This window comes from Entelurus aequoreus, linkage group LG14, assembly GCF_033978785.1.
Source record: "Entelurus aequoreus isolate RoL-2023_Sb linkage group LG14, RoL_Eaeq_v1.1, whole genome shotgun sequence".
NCBI classification, from domain to species: Eukaryota; Metazoa; Chordata; class Actinopteri; order Syngnathiformes; family Syngnathidae; genus Entelurus; species Entelurus aequoreus.
Genome location: NC_084744.1, coordinates 36660042 through 36680387, shown reverse-complemented (window position 1 = coordinate 36680387; position 20346 = coordinate 36660042). Strand labels below are relative to the sequence as shown.

Sequence of the window (20346 nt, the reverse complement as noted above, 5' to 3'; positions counted from 1 at the left end):
TGCAATAGACTGGACATATCATAATTTGCCACCTCAGTAGAATGCATGTCCACCTCTGACACAGACACAACAGAAAAAACATTATGTGAATTGTGTATTATTCTAAGAGAATTGCTATGCGTACATGGATTATCCAGCCTGGCGCTGGCTAGTTCTAGCTTAACTGACTCCTCACCCGGACTAACAGACATTGTAATTGCCTGTGACCGGGCTTGCTCTAGTGTAGTCAGTCAAGTGAGACTTAAATAGTAGTCTATGTTTCTAGACAGGATGATGGCGCCTTCCTGGTTAGGGTGAAGGCCGTCTCTCATCAGCAAGCCTGGTTTGCCCCAGAAAGAGGGCCAGTTATCAATAAACGTTAGTCCCTGTTGCCTACAGTAGCTAGACAGCCACTTGTTAAGCGAGACTAATCTGCTATATCTCTCATCATTGCCTCTCGCAGGCAGGGGGCCAGAGACAATTACTCGATGCCTGGACATCTTTCTGGCGAGATCACAAGTCCTGGCTATGTTTCTCTTTGTAATCTCTGACTGTCTCATTCTAGTGTCATTGGAGCCAACGTGTACAACTATATTCGCATAATTAGTGGTGCGATTAGCCTGTCGTACGTGTTTACTAGGCCTGTTGCGAGTTAGCTCCCTAAGATTAGCTTCAATGTCAGGTGCTCTGGCCCCGGGGATACACTTTACTGTGGCTGGTTTGCTAAGCTTTATGTTTCGGGTGATGGAGTCCCCTATGACTAAGGTGTGGTGCCCGGTAGACTGGGGTGTAGGACTAGCTAAAGAGCTAAATCTATTATGCGTCTCAACCGGTACACCGTAGCTTGTAGGCCGCTTAGGACTGCTACAAGCTGGGCTAGTTAGCTCGCTACAGCTAACGCTAGCAGATGTGTCCGCAACATCTAAAGTTACGACATTACTCTGCTCTAACTGGCGGACACGGCCCTCTAGCAGAGCCAACCTCTCCGTGAATATGGTGCAAGACGCGCAGGAAGCCATTACTCACAGTGTTTTCTGTCACCGAGTGAAGTTCCTGCTGTCCTTTTTGGTCTTCCGGACCAAAAAGGAAAAGAACCATCCGGATTATTATAGGTGCAAAGTGGAAAAGGCAGCATCTGTGATGGCATGGGGGTATTAGTGCCCAAGACATGGGTAACTTACACATCTGTGAAGGCACCATTAATGCTGAAAGGTACATACAGGTTTTGGAGCAACATGTGTTGCCATCAAAGCAACGTCTTTTTTAGCTTATTTCAGCAAGACAATGCCAAGCTACATCCTGCACGTGTTACAACAGCGTGGCTTCATAGTAAAAGAGTGTGGTTACTAGACTGGCCTGCCTGTAGTCCAGACCTGTCTCCCATTAAAAATGTGGGCCGCATTATGAAGCGTAAAATACGACAACGGAAACCCCGGACTGTTGAACAACTTAAGCTGTACATCAAGCAAGAATGGGAAATAATTTCACCTAAAAAGCTTCAAAAATTGGTCTTCTCAGTTTATCATGAATTGATTAGCGTGGACCCTGACTTAAACAAGTTGAAAAACGTATTCGAGTGTTACCATTTAGTGGTCAATTGTACGGAATATGTACTGTACTGTGCAATCTACTAATAAAAGTTTTAATCAATCAATCAATCAAACCCAAAGGTTGACTGAGTGTTGTTAAAAGGAAAGGCCATGTAACACAGTGGTAAAAATGCCTCTGTGCCAACTTTTTTGCAATGTGTTGCTGTCATTAAATTCTGAGTTAATGTATAATTGCACAAAAAAAAGTAAGTTTCTCAGTTCGAACATTAAATATCTTCTCTTTGCAGTGTATTCAATTGAATATAAGTTAAAATAATTTGCAAATCATTGTATTATGTTTTTATTTACACACATATATATATATATATATATATATATATATATATATATATATATATATATATATATATATATATATATATATATATATATACACTACCGTTCAAAAGTTTGGGGTCACCCAGACAATTTTGTAAAATAGCCTTCATTTCTAAGAACAAGAATAGACTGTCGAGTTTCAGATGAAAGTTCTCTTTTTCTGGCCATTTTGAGCGTTTAATTGACCCCACAAATGTGATGCTCCAGAAACTCAATCTGCTCAAAGAAAGGTCAGTTTTGTAGCTTCTGTAATGAGCTAAACGGTTTTCAGATGTGTGAACATGATTGCACAAGGGTTTTCTAATCATCAATTAGCCTTCTGAGCCAATGAGCAAACACATTGTACCATTAGAACACTGGAAAGATAGTTGCTGGAAATGGGCCTCTATACATCTATGTAGATATTGCACCAAAAACCAGACATTTGCAGCTAGAATAGTCATTTACCACATTAGCAATGTATAGAGTGTATTTCTTTAAAGTTAAGACTAGTTTAAAGTTATCTTCAGTGAAAATAAGGACATTTCAATGTGACCCCAAACTTTTGAACGGTAGTGTATATATATATATATATATATATATATATATATAGCTCGGTATAGCTCGGTTGGTAGAGCGGCCGTGCCAGCAACTTGAGGGTTGCAGGTTCGATCCCCGCTTCCGCCATCCTAGTCACTGCCGTTGTGTCCTTGGGCAAGACACTTTACCCACCTGCTCCCAGTGCCACCCACACTGGTTTGAATGTAACTTAGATATTGGGTTTCACTATGTAAAGCACTTTGAGTCACTTGAGAAAAAGCGCTATATAAATGTAATTCACTTCACTTCACTTCACATATTATATATATATATGTATATATACACACATTGTGCAGGTGTACCTAATGAAGTGTCTGGTATGCCATCAATCAGGTTCTAAACTGTATATCATTACATGGTACTCCATTGTTTACCGTTTTTATGTGTTCCTACAGGGATTATGGGTAAGGAAGGTCGCCAGGCAGCGAGGAACAGTGACTACGCCATCCCAAAGTTCAAACATCTGAAGAAAATGCTTCTGGTTCACGGTCATTACTACTACATACGCATCGCTGAGCTGGTTCAGTACTTCTTCTACAAGGTACTCGGAGTGCGAAGCGTGGGTGGCTTCCATAGCAAGCTATTCCCTGCCAACTGACTCATTTTTGGCAGGCCTGTTTTTTATTTTATTTTTTTTACTTCCTACTCAATCAGCTTTATAGGCCACCATCTACCCCATACACTGATATGTGTAGCATTTTAAGCCCCATCAAATCCTCATCGGTTTAACTCTTGTTTTTATTCCTTTCAGAATGTATGTTTCATCTTCCCCCAGTTCCTGTATCAGTTCTTCTGCGGCTTCTCCCAGCAGGTAACTATTTACTTGCCAAGTCAGCGTTGTTTATGTAGCGCTGTACCACCCATTAGCCTTAATGGCCTTGACAATTTGCACTTCAAGCATCCTCCAGATGTTATAGCCTGCTAGTGCACATGCAGTTTAGTGTGAAAATAGCTAAGATAGGAGCTACCATCTAACCCTCAAATGAGCACTAAGGTGGCTCATAGCTATTTCCTCCAAGGTGACCACACTGTTAATGGATAATGATGATGGCCTTTCTGGTGCCATGTTTCCTTCCACTACAGCCTCTGTACGATACGGCCTACTTGACCCTGTACAACATCAGCTTCACGTCACTGCCCATCCTCCTCTACAGCCTGGTGGAGCAGCACGTCACCGTGGAGACGCTCAAACGGGAACCCTCCTTGTACAGGTGAGGGTGAAACAAATGCCAGAGAATTATTACAAAAAAAAATGTTTTTAGACTAATATTTGCTGGCTAAACCTCCAGTTAGTGAGAGAATTAAAGGCAGATTATTGTATTGGACTATGTAGGTGTACTTAATGTTATTGCCTGTCAGGCTACACTGAAAATATTGGATACTGATATAGAATAAAATATAAATGTTTAAATTACCGGACTGTTTTGATGATGTTGCCGCCGCCATCTTTTTTTGCCTCAGGGATATTGCCAAAAACTCTCTCCTCCGATGGCCAGTCTTCCTGTACTGGACATGCTTGGGCGTGTTTGATGCCGTCATCTTCTTTTTTGGTGCCTACTTCCTGTTTGACAACACCACTTTCACCAGCAATGGCCAGGTGAGCCACGTGTGGCGGTATTTGTGGGGGTGCCATGTTTCCTCATATAAGAGCTGGTAATGGCGGTGTCCGCTGATCAAATAAAGGTAAACAGGTGGTGCCAATTGGTAGCTGTAATTCCCATGTGAGCATCATTACCATGTTAACATGATGGTGGTTTGACTCTAAAGGCAGTTATTTTGGTCCATTTGTGAAACTGTCATTTACTACTGGTAGATTTTTCAAAATATGGGAATTCAGTAATTATGATATAATCAATTTTATTTTTGTATACAATAATTATATTTATCATTCACATTACACATACTATAATATATGCATTTATTTTTAACAATAATAAAAAATATATATATAGTTAATTAAAATATATATATATGGTTTTATTTTGTATATAATATTTAATTATGATTCACGTTATTTATACTGTACTATATGTATATATATTTTATGTATACAGTTAATTTAAAAGTACCAATGTGCATAGTATTTGTATTATTTTTAATATATAATAATATATTTTAATTTTAATAAATACATATACTGCAGTATATGAATAAAATATATTACTGTTAATATATTATATTCATTAAAAATACAAACTATAAATATAAACTATTTAAACAAAATTACTGTAATGTTTTTAATGAAATTAATTTTAATATGCATCACTATGTAGGAATTATTGCATTTATAATAAAGCTTAGTAGAATATGGATTAATATATATATATATATATATATATAAAAATCTATTTTGTACATAATTTTAATATATATATATATGTGTACATATATGTATATATTTGTGTATATATATATCTGTGTGTATATATATATATATATATATATATATATATATATATATATATATATATATATATATATATATATATATATATATATATATATATATATATATATATATATATGTATATATATATACATATATATATATATATATATATATATATATATATATATATATATATATATATATATACCAATTATAGTTATAAACTGTTTAAATATAATTACTTTAATAATTTGGTGTATCACAATCTAGGAATGTAATAGATTTATAATACAGTTAAGTAAAATATCAACTCGAATATACAGACTTGGCAAATGATAATAATAATTTATAATTTTATATTAAGCTACATTAGATGATTTGATTTTTTTCTTATTCAAAAAATATATTGCCAATTTTTTAATGAAATATTAATTAAATTAATATATAATATTAATATCTTGTAAAAAAAAAAAAAGGCCCTGTATGCTGCAGTAGCTAAATGCCCTGGGTGACTAACTAACTGTATCAAATTGGACATTATAATGTTCATGTTGTTGTTTTTTATTAATATTGTTATTATTATTTGCGGACTTTTAACAACAAGCTTTTTTCTGAGGTCAACAACATATGATTTCCATTCATATCAAAGATATCGTTATCTGTATCGTTACTTTGTATCATGATTTCCTTCGGTCCTGTTTGTTTGTTTTTTCAGTTATTACATCACTAAATTCATTTTACCTTTTGTCCTGATTATTTTTCTCTCTTCTCCCCCCCTCCCTTTCTTTCTCTCTGCTTCCTCTCGCTTTATTTTGCTGCTCTTCTTTCGCCTCCTCCAGCTTATGACCACCAACACACAGATGGTAAGCCTGTCCTCCTCTCTGTCAATTCTCTCTGTCTCCTTTTTTTTTTTTAAGTTTGTACCGCAGTTTGGACTTTCTGTTTGATTGTCTCATTCATCAGCTCCATCTTCATTTCAGTGTGTAGCTACCCTCCGGTCCATCAGTTCCCTTAATGGAAAACACACGCTCCAAGATGCTTCCTTGCTTTATTTTGTGGTGGTAGCACGTAGAATAAGGACGTGATCTCAGATTATGAGCTGACTTTTGTTTACCTGTCTAAAGAGTCTTTGCATTTGTCTCTAAGTGTGTATGCAAGCGTGTGTGTGTGTGTGTGTGTGTGTGTGTGTGTGTGTGTGTGTGTGTTCATGTAGTTGCACAATTAATCTTGTGGAGGTTGGTTGATGATATCACTGCTTTTAGGGGTGGCTAAGCTATCAGGGCCACACTAAGAAGAAAGAAATAAACATACTACAATAAAGGCAAATTAAGTCAAATTATAACATTTCTCATTTTAGTTTTTAAGTATTTTGGCCTCAGTTGGAATTTTTTTTTTTTTTAGTGCAGCCGTAATACATACGCCTTTGTACTTAACAGCTATTTCTCCCATCTACTACCTACCCCTCAGATGTGCTTATTACATAAACCCTGTGTTGTATTGTCTTGGTGTATCACGACCCTCGTGACATTCCATCAATTCCATCTGTCCTCATGATGTCTCACTCACACCTCTCTGGGATCCTAGAAGCTAGAAATAGGTCAACAAACATTTGTGCCTGTTTAAAAACGCCTTGGCGGTACGATATCAGCGATGAGGTGACCCGCGTTTGCTCGCCAACTGAAGGTATCGGTAGATATTTTTTATAGCTATTATTGTGTGACTTTTACAAATGTACTGTTCTGTTGCAGGGATGCAACAATGTGAAAAAAATATATTAAGTTGAATGTGTTCAAAAAGTACTTTTACACACACTTGTATCTTTAAACCAAGTTTTATTCATATTAGCATTCAAGTCAGCTAATGATTAGAATGCTAGCCGCAAGTTATTAAAAGTGCGGTAATCAATCACAATTTTACGACAATTCTAATTTTAAAGGGTAATGCTAACCGTCAAGAATTTTACTGTAGTTTATCATTGTACCGGTTATCATTACATCTCTATTCGGTTGTGTATCGCACATTCGCACTCAATCCGCAACGTTACTTGGTTATCATCAATTTTGTTTCAATACTTTCCATACTTTTAAGACTGTTTGATATCTATAATGACTTACATATTGTGTGGCATTTGAAAATTATTATGGCGACACTTGCTGTCCGGAGCTTGTAAGTAGGGCTTGACGATTTATCAAAATTTCGGTTTCGATTTCGATTATAGCTTCTCACGATTATGAAAACATAATAATCGAAAAAACGATGAATGGGCCGCACAACGTGCATGCAAATTCCTGAGCTTGTGACAGTGAAACAGCGAATGAGAGAAAAAGAGAGCACGTCTACGAGAAGTTGGGGATCTCACCATGGTTGCTACTTTTTATTAGACACAGCGCTAATGTGCCTAATCAATAATCACTAAACTCAACAAAAAAAGTAAAGTCAATTGATTTCTGCATTTGCATAACCGCATAATTGGCCAATAAAACGGAACATGCTGTTAAACACAGAATATCACTCAAATGTACATAAATGTGAGTGAAATGATGTCACTGTGAGAAAGGAACATTTGTTCAGGAAAATAATGTGTCCGGTAGCGCTCATTTATCCCCAACACACTCAGTCACCTTGCCCTAAACTAAACAATGTTGAGACACTTGAAACAGCGGCTAAACTACAAAGTAAAGCTAGCAAGAACAATCCATACACCCATAACACATCTCATCTGCTTGTGTTGTTGTGAACGACATCATCGACGTAAGATCAATGAACAAACAGCAGGCGAACTTGAGTCTTTTTTTTCTTTTTTTTATCAAGTGAGTCGCCCCTTTACTCGTCGAGCTGAGAACAACATCATAGCACACTTCCCCCCCTTCACAATAACAGCGCGGTGCGCCACATCCAGTCTGACTGCGCTACCAAAATACTGTAAAGGTTTCAAAAAAGCATTATTAAAGCACTTATTGATACATTTACAAAATGATGCTTGGATCTAAAATACTAGTCAAAATTGTCCAAAGATGCAGGTGAGGATTTTTGCATTTAATTAACAAACATTTAAATAAATGTTATTTGACGCAAAAAGCAACCACTCTGTCGGTAAAATAACTGTAAAAGGTAAAAAACGGAATAAAAAAAAATTCAAATGCAAAAAATTAAAAATGTATTGTATTTCTATTGTTATTGCTATTATTATTATTTTACTTGTGGTTTATTCATTACCAATTTTGATCACTTTTTTTTAAGAATATTTAAAGTTGAATTTTGGTGGTACAATAAATACTCATGTTTTCAAGTTAAAGAATAATCGTGTAATTAATCGTGATTACACTATCATTCAAAAATAATTGTGATGATTATTTTTGCCCTAATCGTCCAGCCCTACTTGTAAGTGGTCTGCGTCTCACTCTTTTTTTGTGACGTACATTGTTCATACTCGGTAACATGACGCTGCTCCTAATGTTGGAAAAGAATCGATGTGTTAACTTTGGACACAAGCGCTATTTTTCCGCAGCATTTGCATTTGACTGCTTTTTGGTCGACGTCATTTGTATTGAAGCCAAACTGTGCCCACAAAACTGACGCGGTCTATTTAGTGGGGGGAAAAAACCTAAATAACTGACCTGGCAGTTTTACGTCAATTTTGATAATTTTTTCCAGTAACCGCCCAAGACCTAGCACTGGAATAAAAAAGCAAAATACAGTTCCGCACTTTGAACGCTGGAAAACAACAATGTGCGTCAATACCATAAATAATTGTGTGTATTATTACAGCGTGGCTGACGTAGAGTACAACTTTCTCTCTCCTCACTCTTGCAGATGTTTGGCAACTGGACCTTCGGGACTCTGGTCTTTACTGTGCTGGTGTTCACCGTTACCCTCAAGGTGCGTGAGCGTTTGCGTCGCCATGGTGATGTGAATGATGGACTGCGCGGCCAGATAATTGGGCGAGTGATTACAAGATATATGTTGTGTTTGCCTAGCTTGCCTTGGACACGCGCCACTGGACCTGGATCAATCACTTTGTCATCTGGGGCTCGCTACTTTTCTACGTGATTTTCTCCCTCCTCTGGGGAGGCATCATTTGGTAGAGTTTGATAAGGCTCCTCTTGCTCCAATCGATGTGCGCGTGGTCCGGAACGCTGAGCCTGGTCTGTCTCTTCCCGCTGCACAGGCCCTTCCTCAACTACCAGAGGATGTATTATGTCTTCATGCAAATGCTGTCCAGCGGTCCTGCCTGGCTCAGTATCATCCTGCTCATTACGGTCAGCCTGCTACCTGATGTCATCAAGAAGGTCCTCTGCAGGGCCATGTGCCCAACAGCCACTGAGCGTGCTCAGGTAAGACCCTTTTGGAATGGACCTCGATCGTTAGTCGTAATCAAATATCAACAATAGTTAAAGGTTGAATTCAATTGTGGGAATTTCAGTAAAACTGATAGACTTATAAATACGTAACAGCACAGCCACCAATGGCAAAATCTGGTCTTGTTCGTAGTTGGTAAGGAAGTGTTTTTTCAACCCTACATAATAAAGAACATACTACTGTAGTTGTCCTATGGCAGTGGTTCTCAAACTTTTTTCACCAAGTACCACCTTAGAAAAAACCTGGCTCTCCAAGTACCACCATAATGACCAACATTGAAATACAATAGCGTTGTAGGCCTAAGTATTCATTAAAACCATGGCAGAGGTTTTATTCAAGTATATGTGTACAGCTCCACTAATGGACTTTGGAGTGTTACTTTCTAAGGCAAAATTAAAGTATTGCTAGAAAGATAATTTTATATGGGACTTTATTGTATTATATGTATAATACATGTTCCGAAAAGAAAAAAGCATAAAACACCACCAGAATTAGAGATATTACAAGTCAAAGTGATGAAGCTTAGTGTTACGCTCATGACTTATATTACCCTATAAGATGAAGGCAATTGCATTGTATTAATATTTGAAATGTATTCAATGTTTATAAATGAGTATTTAGATATACTAAATGTAAAAAAGGGAATAAATATTCAAAATAAGATCATTAAATGAAATCTAGTTTGGTTACGCCATCATGAGCGCAACACAAGGTTGTAAAAGTTTCAACTACAATTCTGAATAAGATGTCAAAAGCAAACTGAAATCTAATACATACAGCTTAAAGATTGATCAATACCTATTTAAATTTAGTAATACATAAATATGATGATTTATCAAAATATAAAAGAAATATACCTGAACAGAACGCTCACTTTTTGGTGTAACCATCATAACGCTATGAATCGCGTTTTTCCAAGTTTTTGGGGCATTTTTACGCTATTTCCAAGTATCTCCTTTTTATTATCGTTGATGCATATTATATAAGCATGCCCTAGTAAACAAAAAAAAAGTCATATTTATTTTGATTGTTACATTTTGAAGTACATTTGTGCAGGTGGGTGCTAATGTACCCATTACCAGAGCTGTACACATATTTAATATATTTGGCCACTGTAACATTACACAAAGTTTGAACAGTAACACTGGGTTTGAATATATGAAAATAAAACACTGTACTTTAATCAAGTGATTATTTGGCGTATCACTAGATGGAGCTAGCATACTAATAGTGTTACGCGTACCACAGTTTGAGAATCACTGTTCTAGGGAGTTATTTCATCACTTATGTAGGTGTCTGAATATTTTCACATTGGAAAATGTGTTATCTAATTGCTTCCGTTGCTATCTAAATTTAAAATATATCTTTGAGCAGGCTAAGCAACTCGCTGCTAATTTGGCTAATGTGCTAACCAACGTAGACCTAACCTTCTGGCAGCTGGCTTACACTTTACAAACTAAATGTGGCTTTTGTTAATATTTTGATTGACAGACGTTTGCGGTCTTGGAGATATTAACTTTTTTGTATTGATATTTTAAGTGATAGACGTTTGTCTGTTAGGCGAGCATAAACAGAGCTTGTAGCAGCTAGCTTACTTATCGCAATCCTTCAGGGTTTTGTTGATATATTGTTTGAACGTTACTGCAGACAATTGATGTTCTTAACACACTTAAAAAGTCAAACTTTCCTGCTTCCACTGATAATTAAAGTGCTTATACAATATAATTTAAATCAATTTCGGAGATACCTGTTTGCCAGTTTAGCAACTAGCTGCAAGTTTTGCCGTTTGTAACTAGCAATGATCCGGTGTTCTATCAGTAAATTACTTTTTATCCATATTTTTAGATGTAGCATAAATATGTGTTTTGTAACAATAAATTATAAAGCTATTACCGTATTTTTCGGCATATAAGTCGGTCCGGAGTATAAGTCGCACCGGCCGAAAATGCATAATAAAGAAGGAAAAAAACATATATAAGTCGCACTGGAGTATAAGTCACATTTTTTGGGGAAATTTATTTGATAAAACCCAACACCAAGAATAGACATTTGAAAGGCAATTTAAAATAAATAAAAATAGTGAACAACAGGCTGAATAAGTGTACGCATAAATAACCAACTGAGAACGTCCCTGGTATGTCAACGTAACATATTATGGTAAGAGTCATTCAAATAACTATAACATATAAAACATGCTATACGTTTACCAAACAATTTGTCACTCCTAATCGCTAAATCCCATGAAATCTTATACGTCTAGTCTCTTACGTGAATGAGCTAAATAATATTATTTGATATTTTACGGTAATGTGTTAATAATTTCACACATAAGTCGCTCCTGAGTATAAGTCGCACCCCCGGCCAAACTATGAATAAAACTGCAACTTATAGTCCGAAAAATACGGTAGTTGCTATTTTAGCAGCAAGTTGAAACACCTTTAACAAAGCTTTAGCTAGCTTGCTAGCAGCTATCATGCTGCTTTCCAATGTTGGCAGTATTCCTGACTTCCTGTTTCCAGCTTCCTGCCCCTAAGAAAATGAATGTAGAAACTGACACGTTGTTTACCCTGCTCTGCTTTTTCTTTCATCTCTACTAAACCACCTTAATCACATTTTTCCTCCCTGCCATCTTTGTTTCCATCCTTCCCTTTTTACACACTCACTTCCTTTCCTTGCTCACGTCTTCAACCCCCACCGATCTCCGCCCTGCGCACACACAGTCCACTCGCCCGTGCCTTACTGTGGAGCCCTCCACCATCTTCATGCTTTCTCAGTCGTCCAGCAGAATGAGTTTCTGATTGAGCCAAACAGACGAGGGAGGAGCAGGAAGAGCAGGTGATTCCTTTAAGACATCGCCTTACTATGCATGCTGGGGAAAAAAACAATTAACTCCGCTGTCTTCTAACATTGCTGCTCCGTGTAGAACTAACTTGTGTTGCTGCTTATTAATCGCTAAAAAATGACCAATTTCACCCAGTGGTACTATAACAAGGAAAACAAATAAGCTTAAAGTAATATTATTACAAGGATACAGTCTTGGTTCTTTCTCTAGTTTTATGAAAATACAATTGTGAGTAGAGATAATGGATAATGGGATAATGGGGTAATAATAATAATGGGATAATGGGGGATAATGGCTTTTTTGCCGATATCCCATATTCCGATATTGTCCAACTCTTAATTACCGATTCCGATATCAACCGATACCGATATATACAGTTGTGGAATAAACCCCTTATTATGCCTAATTTTGTTGTGATGCCCCGCTGGATGCATTAAACAATGTAACAAGGTTTTCCAAAATAAATCAACTCAAGTTATGGAAAAAAAAGCCAACATGGCACTGCCATATTTATTATTGAAGTCACAAAGTGCATTATTTTTTTTAACATGCCTCAAAACAGCAGCTTGGAATTTGGGACATGCTCTCCCTGAGCTAATCCTGATACCCACTACAACTATGGGAAGTACTATACTTTGACTTTAACAAAGTGCATTATTTTTATTTTTTTTTATACATGCCTCAAAACAACATCTACAAAAACAATGAAGGCACACAGCTTCAGTCCAGAGTATACTAGAGTAATAAAGTAAACAATAACATAGTCCTCCTTTAGTGCAAGACTGCCTGGCATACTGTATAACAGGAAATTATAAACTGGGCTCAATCTGAACAGCCGATATGGGCATCTACATCAACTATAGGTATATGATTTGCCTGAGAAGCTGGACAGGATAAAAAAAAATTTTTTTAAAAACTTTTTGAAACCGATACCGATAATTTACGATATTACATTTTAAAGCATTTGTCGGCCGATAATATTGGCAGTCCGATATTATCGGACATCTCTAATTGTGACGTTGCAAGAAAAATATTATACTTCACGGAAATCAAGTCAATATATTATTAGTAAGGAAAGAAATACCAAACTTTAGATAAAGATATAACAACATTAAATTCCAAATATTACCAAAAAATCAGTTTTCATTTTACGGAAATAAAGAGGGACTAAAAAGTAAAAAATTTTTACAGGAATAAAGTTTAAATGTTACAAGAATGAAGTTGTAACATCATTAGTAGGAACAGTAAAATTGTGACACGACATGAAAATAAATTGCCATTTGCGAGAAGTTAGTCAAAAAACGACTGGCTGTAATTTTACAAAAAAGGAGTAACAATAACAAAAAGAGTCAAGATATCACGAAAATAAAGATGTGTATATGAAGTTAGTATTTTGCAATAACATATTGTAAAAACAGTAATAAGGAAAAAACTATTAAAAAAAAGACAATTTTACAAGAATAAAATTGTTTTTTATTAAAAAAAATGACAATAAAGTAATTATTCTCAATATTATCTATTGTAAATTGGTTTCTAATAATAGAGTAAATTTAACAATAAATGAATTAATTATTACGAGAAGTCGTCTTTTTGCCCGTGTATAAAAGGTAAGAAAAAAGGCAGTATCTCAAAAGAATAGACTGTAAATATTATTCGAATTAAGTCATATTTCTAGAATATATTGAAAATAATTACATTCCAAAAAAAGAGTGACAATGAGAAAAATGTGGTCAAATTATGAGAATAAAGTTGGATTTTAACGAGAATATTATGTTACAAGAAAAAAGTAACAGGTACATTGTTGAAATATTATACAGAGAAATAAGTCGTAATTTAACAGGAATAAAGTTGTTTTACAAAAAATAAAAGTTGTGATATTCCAGGAAAAAAGTATTATTTCCTTGAATAAAGTCTCGATTACATAAATATTGGTTTTATTGAAAACAAGTTAACATTTTAAACAATAGTTGTTTTTTTTACTATAATAAAGAAGATTTCCAATTTACGTGGATAAAGTCAAACTATTATAAGGTGTAATCAAAATACAAAGCCTTGTAATTTTATTACAATACATTTATTTTAGAAGAATAAAGTTGCGATATCAAAATTCAGTTGATAGACTCAAATATATCACCAATTTATGAGAACGAAGGTGAAGTTAAAGTTTTTTACAAGAACAAAACCTTATAATGAGGAGAGAAAAATCAATGTAATTACGACTTTGTGTTAAACCGAGGACTTTTAAAAATACTGGTTTAGTGTGGGTGCCTCACAATACGAAGGTCCTGGGTTCGATCCTGGGCTCGGGATCTTTCTGTGTGGAGTTTGCATGTTCTCCCCGTGACTGTGTGGGTTCCCTCCGGGTACTCCGGCTTCCTCCCACCTCCAAAGACATGCACCTGGGGATAGGTTGATTGGCAACACTAAATTGGCCCTAGTGTGTGAATGTGAGTGTGAATGTTGTCTGTCTATCTGTGTTGGCCCTGTGATGAGGTGGCGGCTTGTCCAGGATGTACCCTACGCCCTCCACTCGTGTGCAGCTGGGATAGGCTCCAGCTCCCCCCGCGACCCCATAAGGGACAAGTGGTAGAAAATGGATGAATGGGATGGGTTTAAAATGTTAATCTGGTCATTTTCACAATCGAAAATGATCTGTATTTCAATAGCTCAGATTGAGATCATGTTTCAAGTTTTTGAAAACAAAAATGTATTTATTAATATTATAATCACGTGGTGCAAAAGAGTAAAACATGTTTGACGAATTCTGGCACGGCTTCAAATAAGTGTCCTGATAATATAAGGAACAATATTGCCATCTGGTGTTAGAAAGAAGCATTGCATGTGTTTTATGTGCATGGCAAACCGAATGACAGCTGGTCATTTTCAGCAAGTTTTCTTCAAAGGCATTGATATATTATACATTATTATTGATTATGAATAATTTGTTACATTTTACAGTTGTGCTGATTCAAAGAACTTGACATATCTCCTGAACGTGACCATGATTTCTGTTCCATTTTGCAAGCGTGGGTCTGATTTGCATGTGTTTCCTTAAAACATGTTCTGCTATGTAGTTCTTCATGGTGGTGCTGTGTTTATCTTTCTTCAGGATCACGACGTGTTGGCGCGGGACGTCGCGGCTGCCCAGCTGGCCCCTGGCCAATCCTACAAAGGCGCGAGCACGGCCCGCTCCTCTCCGCTCCAGTTCGCCGGCGTGGAGACGCTGTCGCTCCGCAGAACCGACCCCCTTCCCCGAAAACTTTTAGCTCATTTGGCTGAAGGGGGTAGAGCGGAATTGCGCTCGTGCATGCTCCGGCTCTCCGGGGCGGGCATCGCATACTACGCTCCGGGACCAGAAACGTCCGTGTAAACTCTGGCGTGGAGCGATGCATCTCGGGAGTCTGCGGTCTTCTCAAGGGTGAGGATTTATACGATAAAGAGTTCACCACGTGCACTTCTGGGCAAGTGAGCACCCTTTTACGTAATACGGACCCTACATCTTTCCTTTTCTTGACGTCTTCTCATCAACACACTGAGAAGATACCTGTTTGTACAATTCTTCTTCAAATCTTGCCTGTTCCTTCTTGTTTATGTACTTTTTTTGCAAGTGTTTGTTACAAAAGATATATATCTATATATGTACATACATATATACAGTATATATGTGGTCTGGCCAAGTATGGGCAGCCACGAAGCTCAGCCCTTTAGGTGTGTGAGAGTGTGTGTGTGTGAATGCGTGCCTGCGTGCATGAAGATGCCTGCACTGTATGTTTTGTATGTGACACACCTTTGCCTTACATGTTAACCACACAGCAGCAGACTGGGAGCCAAAGGTGTACAAGTGGTGTATTACAAAGCCTTACACAAACCGCCACCTCCATCCTATTACAAAAAAAGGGACAAAATCCAAGAAATGGTTGTGCAGAAGTCCTGCCTCCCTGCCTTAATCCATTCATTCATGCCTGCTGTCTGATGTGGCGTGAGGACACTCCACGTCCATTAGTCCGTCTCAACTGTCTCCTCTTTGCATGTCTCAACTCTTTGCATGGTGCTGTGTTCCTCGGACCTCCTTGATCCCTCACCTTTATTTCATTTTATGCTACCTGCTCTTGGAACGAGTATTAGGGCCATACTAACATAGGCTAAGAAATATATTAACACTAGCAGAGCAAAGCGTCTCAAAGGGCTGCACAAGCCACAGCGACATCAGACATCCTTTAATTGTGCAAGAGGAAACAAATTTGTAGAAATGTCACAAGAAAAACTTGAAATAGAGACATAATCATCAAAACCTCAGAATTTTATGAGAAAAATGTTGTCTTGTTTGGAAAATATATGTACTAATATCGCATTAACATTTTTGTAATTTCTGAGAATAAAGTCGTCAAATTATGGAAAAAAGTTTCAATTAAAATTAAGAGGTAATATTTTGTATTATTGTTACGGGAATTAAGGAAAACTGTGAGAAATATATTTTGTTCTGAATACGTTTGTGATAACTGAAAAATGTGTGGGGTTTTATTCTAGTCGAGAGACAAAACATTTAATTTAGTAAATATGAGATAAGAGTTGTATAATGACAAGAAGTGATTTTTTTTTTGTGAAAAATAATTGTGAGAATAACTTTGTGATATTAAACTTGTAATGAATATCACAAGACAAACCATTATTTTTACAAGAATAAAGTCCAAATGTTAAGAAAGTAAAATTTTATTTTCATGAAAATGATTTTGTTTAATGAATATATGTAAGTGTCATCATTTATTTTTGGTTATGATATCTCAAGATGTTTTGTTTTTTTAAATTTTATGAGGTAAATATTGTGATGCTAAAAAAAATTAAGACGCAAAAATTTCATGAGCTAATTAAAAAAATTATATGCAACATTATTTCTGTAACATTAGGACTGTTTTGATGTAACATACTATTCTCACAATATTATGTCTTTAAAAACTGCTACATTTTAATTTTTTCTCGTCAGCTTTAGAATATCTTTTTTTGCATGATTACAACATTTATCTCGTAATGCATTTCTACATTTCTCTGGTAATGTTACAATAGTTTTCTCTTTAGCTTCAGACTTTTTGCGTGAAACAGTACGTTGTTTTTTTCCGTAAGCTTTAAATATTTTCCATAAAACATCACAATATTTTACTCATAAACTATTTTTGTCATAAAGTTACAACTTTTTTCTTGTAAACTTGATACTTTTTCCACAAAATATAGTTTTCTCACAACGTTCCAATTTTTTCTTGTAGACTTTTTTCCCCACTTTATATTACATCAGCTCACTTGAAACGTTACAGATTTAATTCGTAAGCTTTTTTTTCCACGTAACATTAAAACATTTCTCTGTTAACAATACAACTTTTTTCTCGTTAGCCTTTAGACTTTTTGTATGTACAATTACAACTCTTTCTCGTAAACTTTAGTCTTTTTCTGTGTAATATTACAAAATGTTTCTTGTAAAATACAAAATGTTTCTCTTAACACTAAAACTTTTTATCGTATGCGTTAGAATTTTTCCATGCAAGCTCAAAAAAAAAACACAAAACTGTCCCAATTTTTGGAGTTTAAGTCTTTAGACTTTTTTGTACGTATCATAACATTTTCTCGTAACATTTCAACTTTTTTATGTCTAAGCTTTGGACTTTTTCCACGTAACATGACCTTTTTTTCGTAAAATTTCAACTTTTTTTTGCTTAAGCTTTAGTATTTTTTCTCGTATGCTTTAAAGTTTGTCCACGAAAAATGCCAAAAGGTCTCTTGTGAAATTACTTCATTTTTTTCCACAACTTCAGAACCTTTTTGCTTGTATTTGTTTGACTTTATCCACAATCAAAAACATTTGGAGCTATCCCAATTTTCTTATCGTCTGTTATAGACTTTTTCCACGTAACATACATTTTTTTTGTAACATTTCAACTTTTCTGGCCAAGCTTTAGACTTTTTCCACAGCCAACTTTTCAAGTTTTTTCCATGAAACATTACAACATTTACAACATCTTGTAATTTTGAATAGTTTTCCATTGTGGCCCTAATACTCTTTTGTAGCGGGTAAGTTACACTGGCTCCAGTCTTTTACGTACAGGTGATTTTGTCAATGTTATGCAAAAGGAACGCCAATCGCGTGTTCTTTCTCTTCCCCCCGTCTTGATGTCACTACCGATGGATGGATGTAACTTTACGGTTGATGGGGCGTATTGTACTTTGCAGAAAGACTTGAATAGGCGACGTCACAATCAATCAATCAATAGAATGTCAAACACATGTGTCCGCCATGTCCTCCAGCTGACGATTGTAGCTCATGTAAGGATATCTTTTCTTCTATACAGTTTATTTTCATACGCATAACCACCATCTGCCAACGGGTATAGATTTCATACAAAAAACAAATTAGACTCAAGCTTGCGCTCAGACAAGCATAGTGACACTCACTGTGCTGTTGCCATGTTGTATTCAGGCAGATTTGGACATGTTCCTCTGCAAAAATGCTTCATTTGTCATGACTGTTGTATCCCGCCGTTGTATCTCTTTTTTCAGTTGTTCTTAAATGAAATTCATTATCCAGCGTTTTCTACCAACGTAAAACTCTACTCCAGTTATAATTGTATCCACTTGTCCATTGAAAAAAAAAAAAATCCAGATGGCCGAGGTTGTACAATACAGGTGTTCTTAACCTTTTTGACCCTGGAGCCCAACTTTTCCACTACAGTGGTGCCCGGAGCCCACTCAAATAGTAACACTGAATTAGTAATCTTACTCTTGATTTTAATCATATTCAATAATTATATCTAACATTTTTACAGTTTAACAGGATCCATTGTCAAATGATATTAAAGCATGTGTAAATCACAATGATTATTATCAAGGCGTAAGTCAGGCTGATTACATAAATAAATACTAATCAAATATAGTGCCAAAAAATTAATAGATTTGCATACAATCATGCAGTGCTCAAATAAATATATTGTAAATAAATGATCCATGATAATATGTTTCTTAAATAAACTGATAATACAGCTTCACCACTTTAGTCCTAAATATTTTTTTTTAAACTTCTCTATGACTTTAGCTCCAGACTTTGTCTATTTGTTTTATATTCTCATTACTGCCACAAGTGGTGGAAAAGTTTATTACAACTGAGTACCACTACAGCCCATATTGACCACAACTGAGAAACAGATATTTTATTGCGGCCCAACAATGGGCACCGCTGTAGTTCATTGTTGTACATGCATCTCCAATCTAATTATGATTTTACCCCATATTTATTGGGAAGCATGGGGGAAAAAATCCAGATACCGGGTGGGATACATAATGGTCGTTTACAATGAATTTGTACATTTTTTGGTTTTGTTGTCATTCAAAGTCTGCCAGATTTGTTTTAGGAACATTTTAATTGGAAATCACGGTGCCGGGGATCTGGCAGAATACATTGTGGTCGTCTACAATGCATTTTTGCTTTCTTTTCATTCAAAGATTATTGGTTCTGATGTCTACGTGTAGCCACTCAAATTTGCTGTTGACTAACTTCTCTGTTGGGAAACATGGGGGCGAGAGGGGGGAGACATCAAGATGTCTAATGGGATACATTGTGCTTATCTCCCATGCATTTGCACGGTCTTTCTTTTCATTCAAACATTACCAGTTCTATTATTCGCTTCCAACTACACTTGAATTTAGTTTTTTAGCAACTTCTTTGAAAAGCATGGGAAGGGGAAACAAATACAGACCTCTGACGGGGTACATTGTGGTCGTCTACAATGCATTTGTACGTTCTTTTGTTGGATTCAAAGCTATAGTTCTATTTTTCCACTTTCACCTTCACTTTAATTTAAATCTCAATGGAATAAAATAACTGTTTTAATTAAATTAAAATTAATTTATAAACTGTTTTTTTTTTGTGCCTTTTCCACAGTGTGATAATATATTTTTTAGGTGCATTCAAAGGCTGGCAATTCTATTTTTCACCTCCAAATACATTGGAAAGCATGAAAACAACTGCAGATGTGCAGTTGGATACATTGCAGTCGTCTACAACGGGTTCTTTGCATTTATGTATTTTTCAGAGCTTGTTGCTGTTGCCCATGGTGCACATTCTCTTTCCTATGTTTGTAAATCCCACAGAGAAGATTCTATTTTAAGTCCATTTTATTTCAGAATGTGTGTTAAGGTTTACCAAAAGGGTCAGTACAGATGTATCATTACACACTGCACTTAGTCTCACAGATTTATCCCCCAGAAACGAAGGTCTGTTGTCCAGTCAG

General features: G+C 36.0%; 1 protein-coding gene across 5 annotated transcripts in view; it reads left to right on the top strand.

Annotated features, from left to right (window-relative positions):
• LOC133664826 (phospholipid-transporting ATPase IH-like) overlaps positions 1-18497 on the top strand; it is an 88800-nt gene extending 70303 nt beyond the window's left edge. For 2 of the 5 annotated variants that reach the window (XM_062069761.1, XM_062069766.1), the window contains 9 exons: positions 2882-3027; positions 3238-3297; positions 3570-3697; positions 3948-4083; positions 5715-5738; positions 8689-8754; positions 8853-8956; positions 9044-9209; positions 15186-18497. In XM_062069761.1, the coding sequence (XP_061925745.1) occupies positions 2882-3027; positions 3238-3297; positions 3570-3697; positions 3948-4083; positions 5715-5738; positions 8689-8754; positions 8853-8956; positions 9044-9209; positions 15186-15446 (1091 nt within the window). In that variant the 3' untranslated portion in view covers positions 15447-18497. Of the gene's footprint in view, positions 1-2881; positions 3028-3237; positions 3298-3569; positions 3698-3947; positions 4084-5714; positions 5739-8688; positions 8755-8852; positions 8957-9043; positions 9210-11954; positions 12070-15185 lie in introns of all 5 variants that reach the window. The other 3 variants (XM_062069763.1, XM_062069765.1, XM_062069762.1) reach the window with 3 other exon arrangements.
• The last annotated feature ends 1849 nt before the right edge of the window (positions 18498-20346 follow it).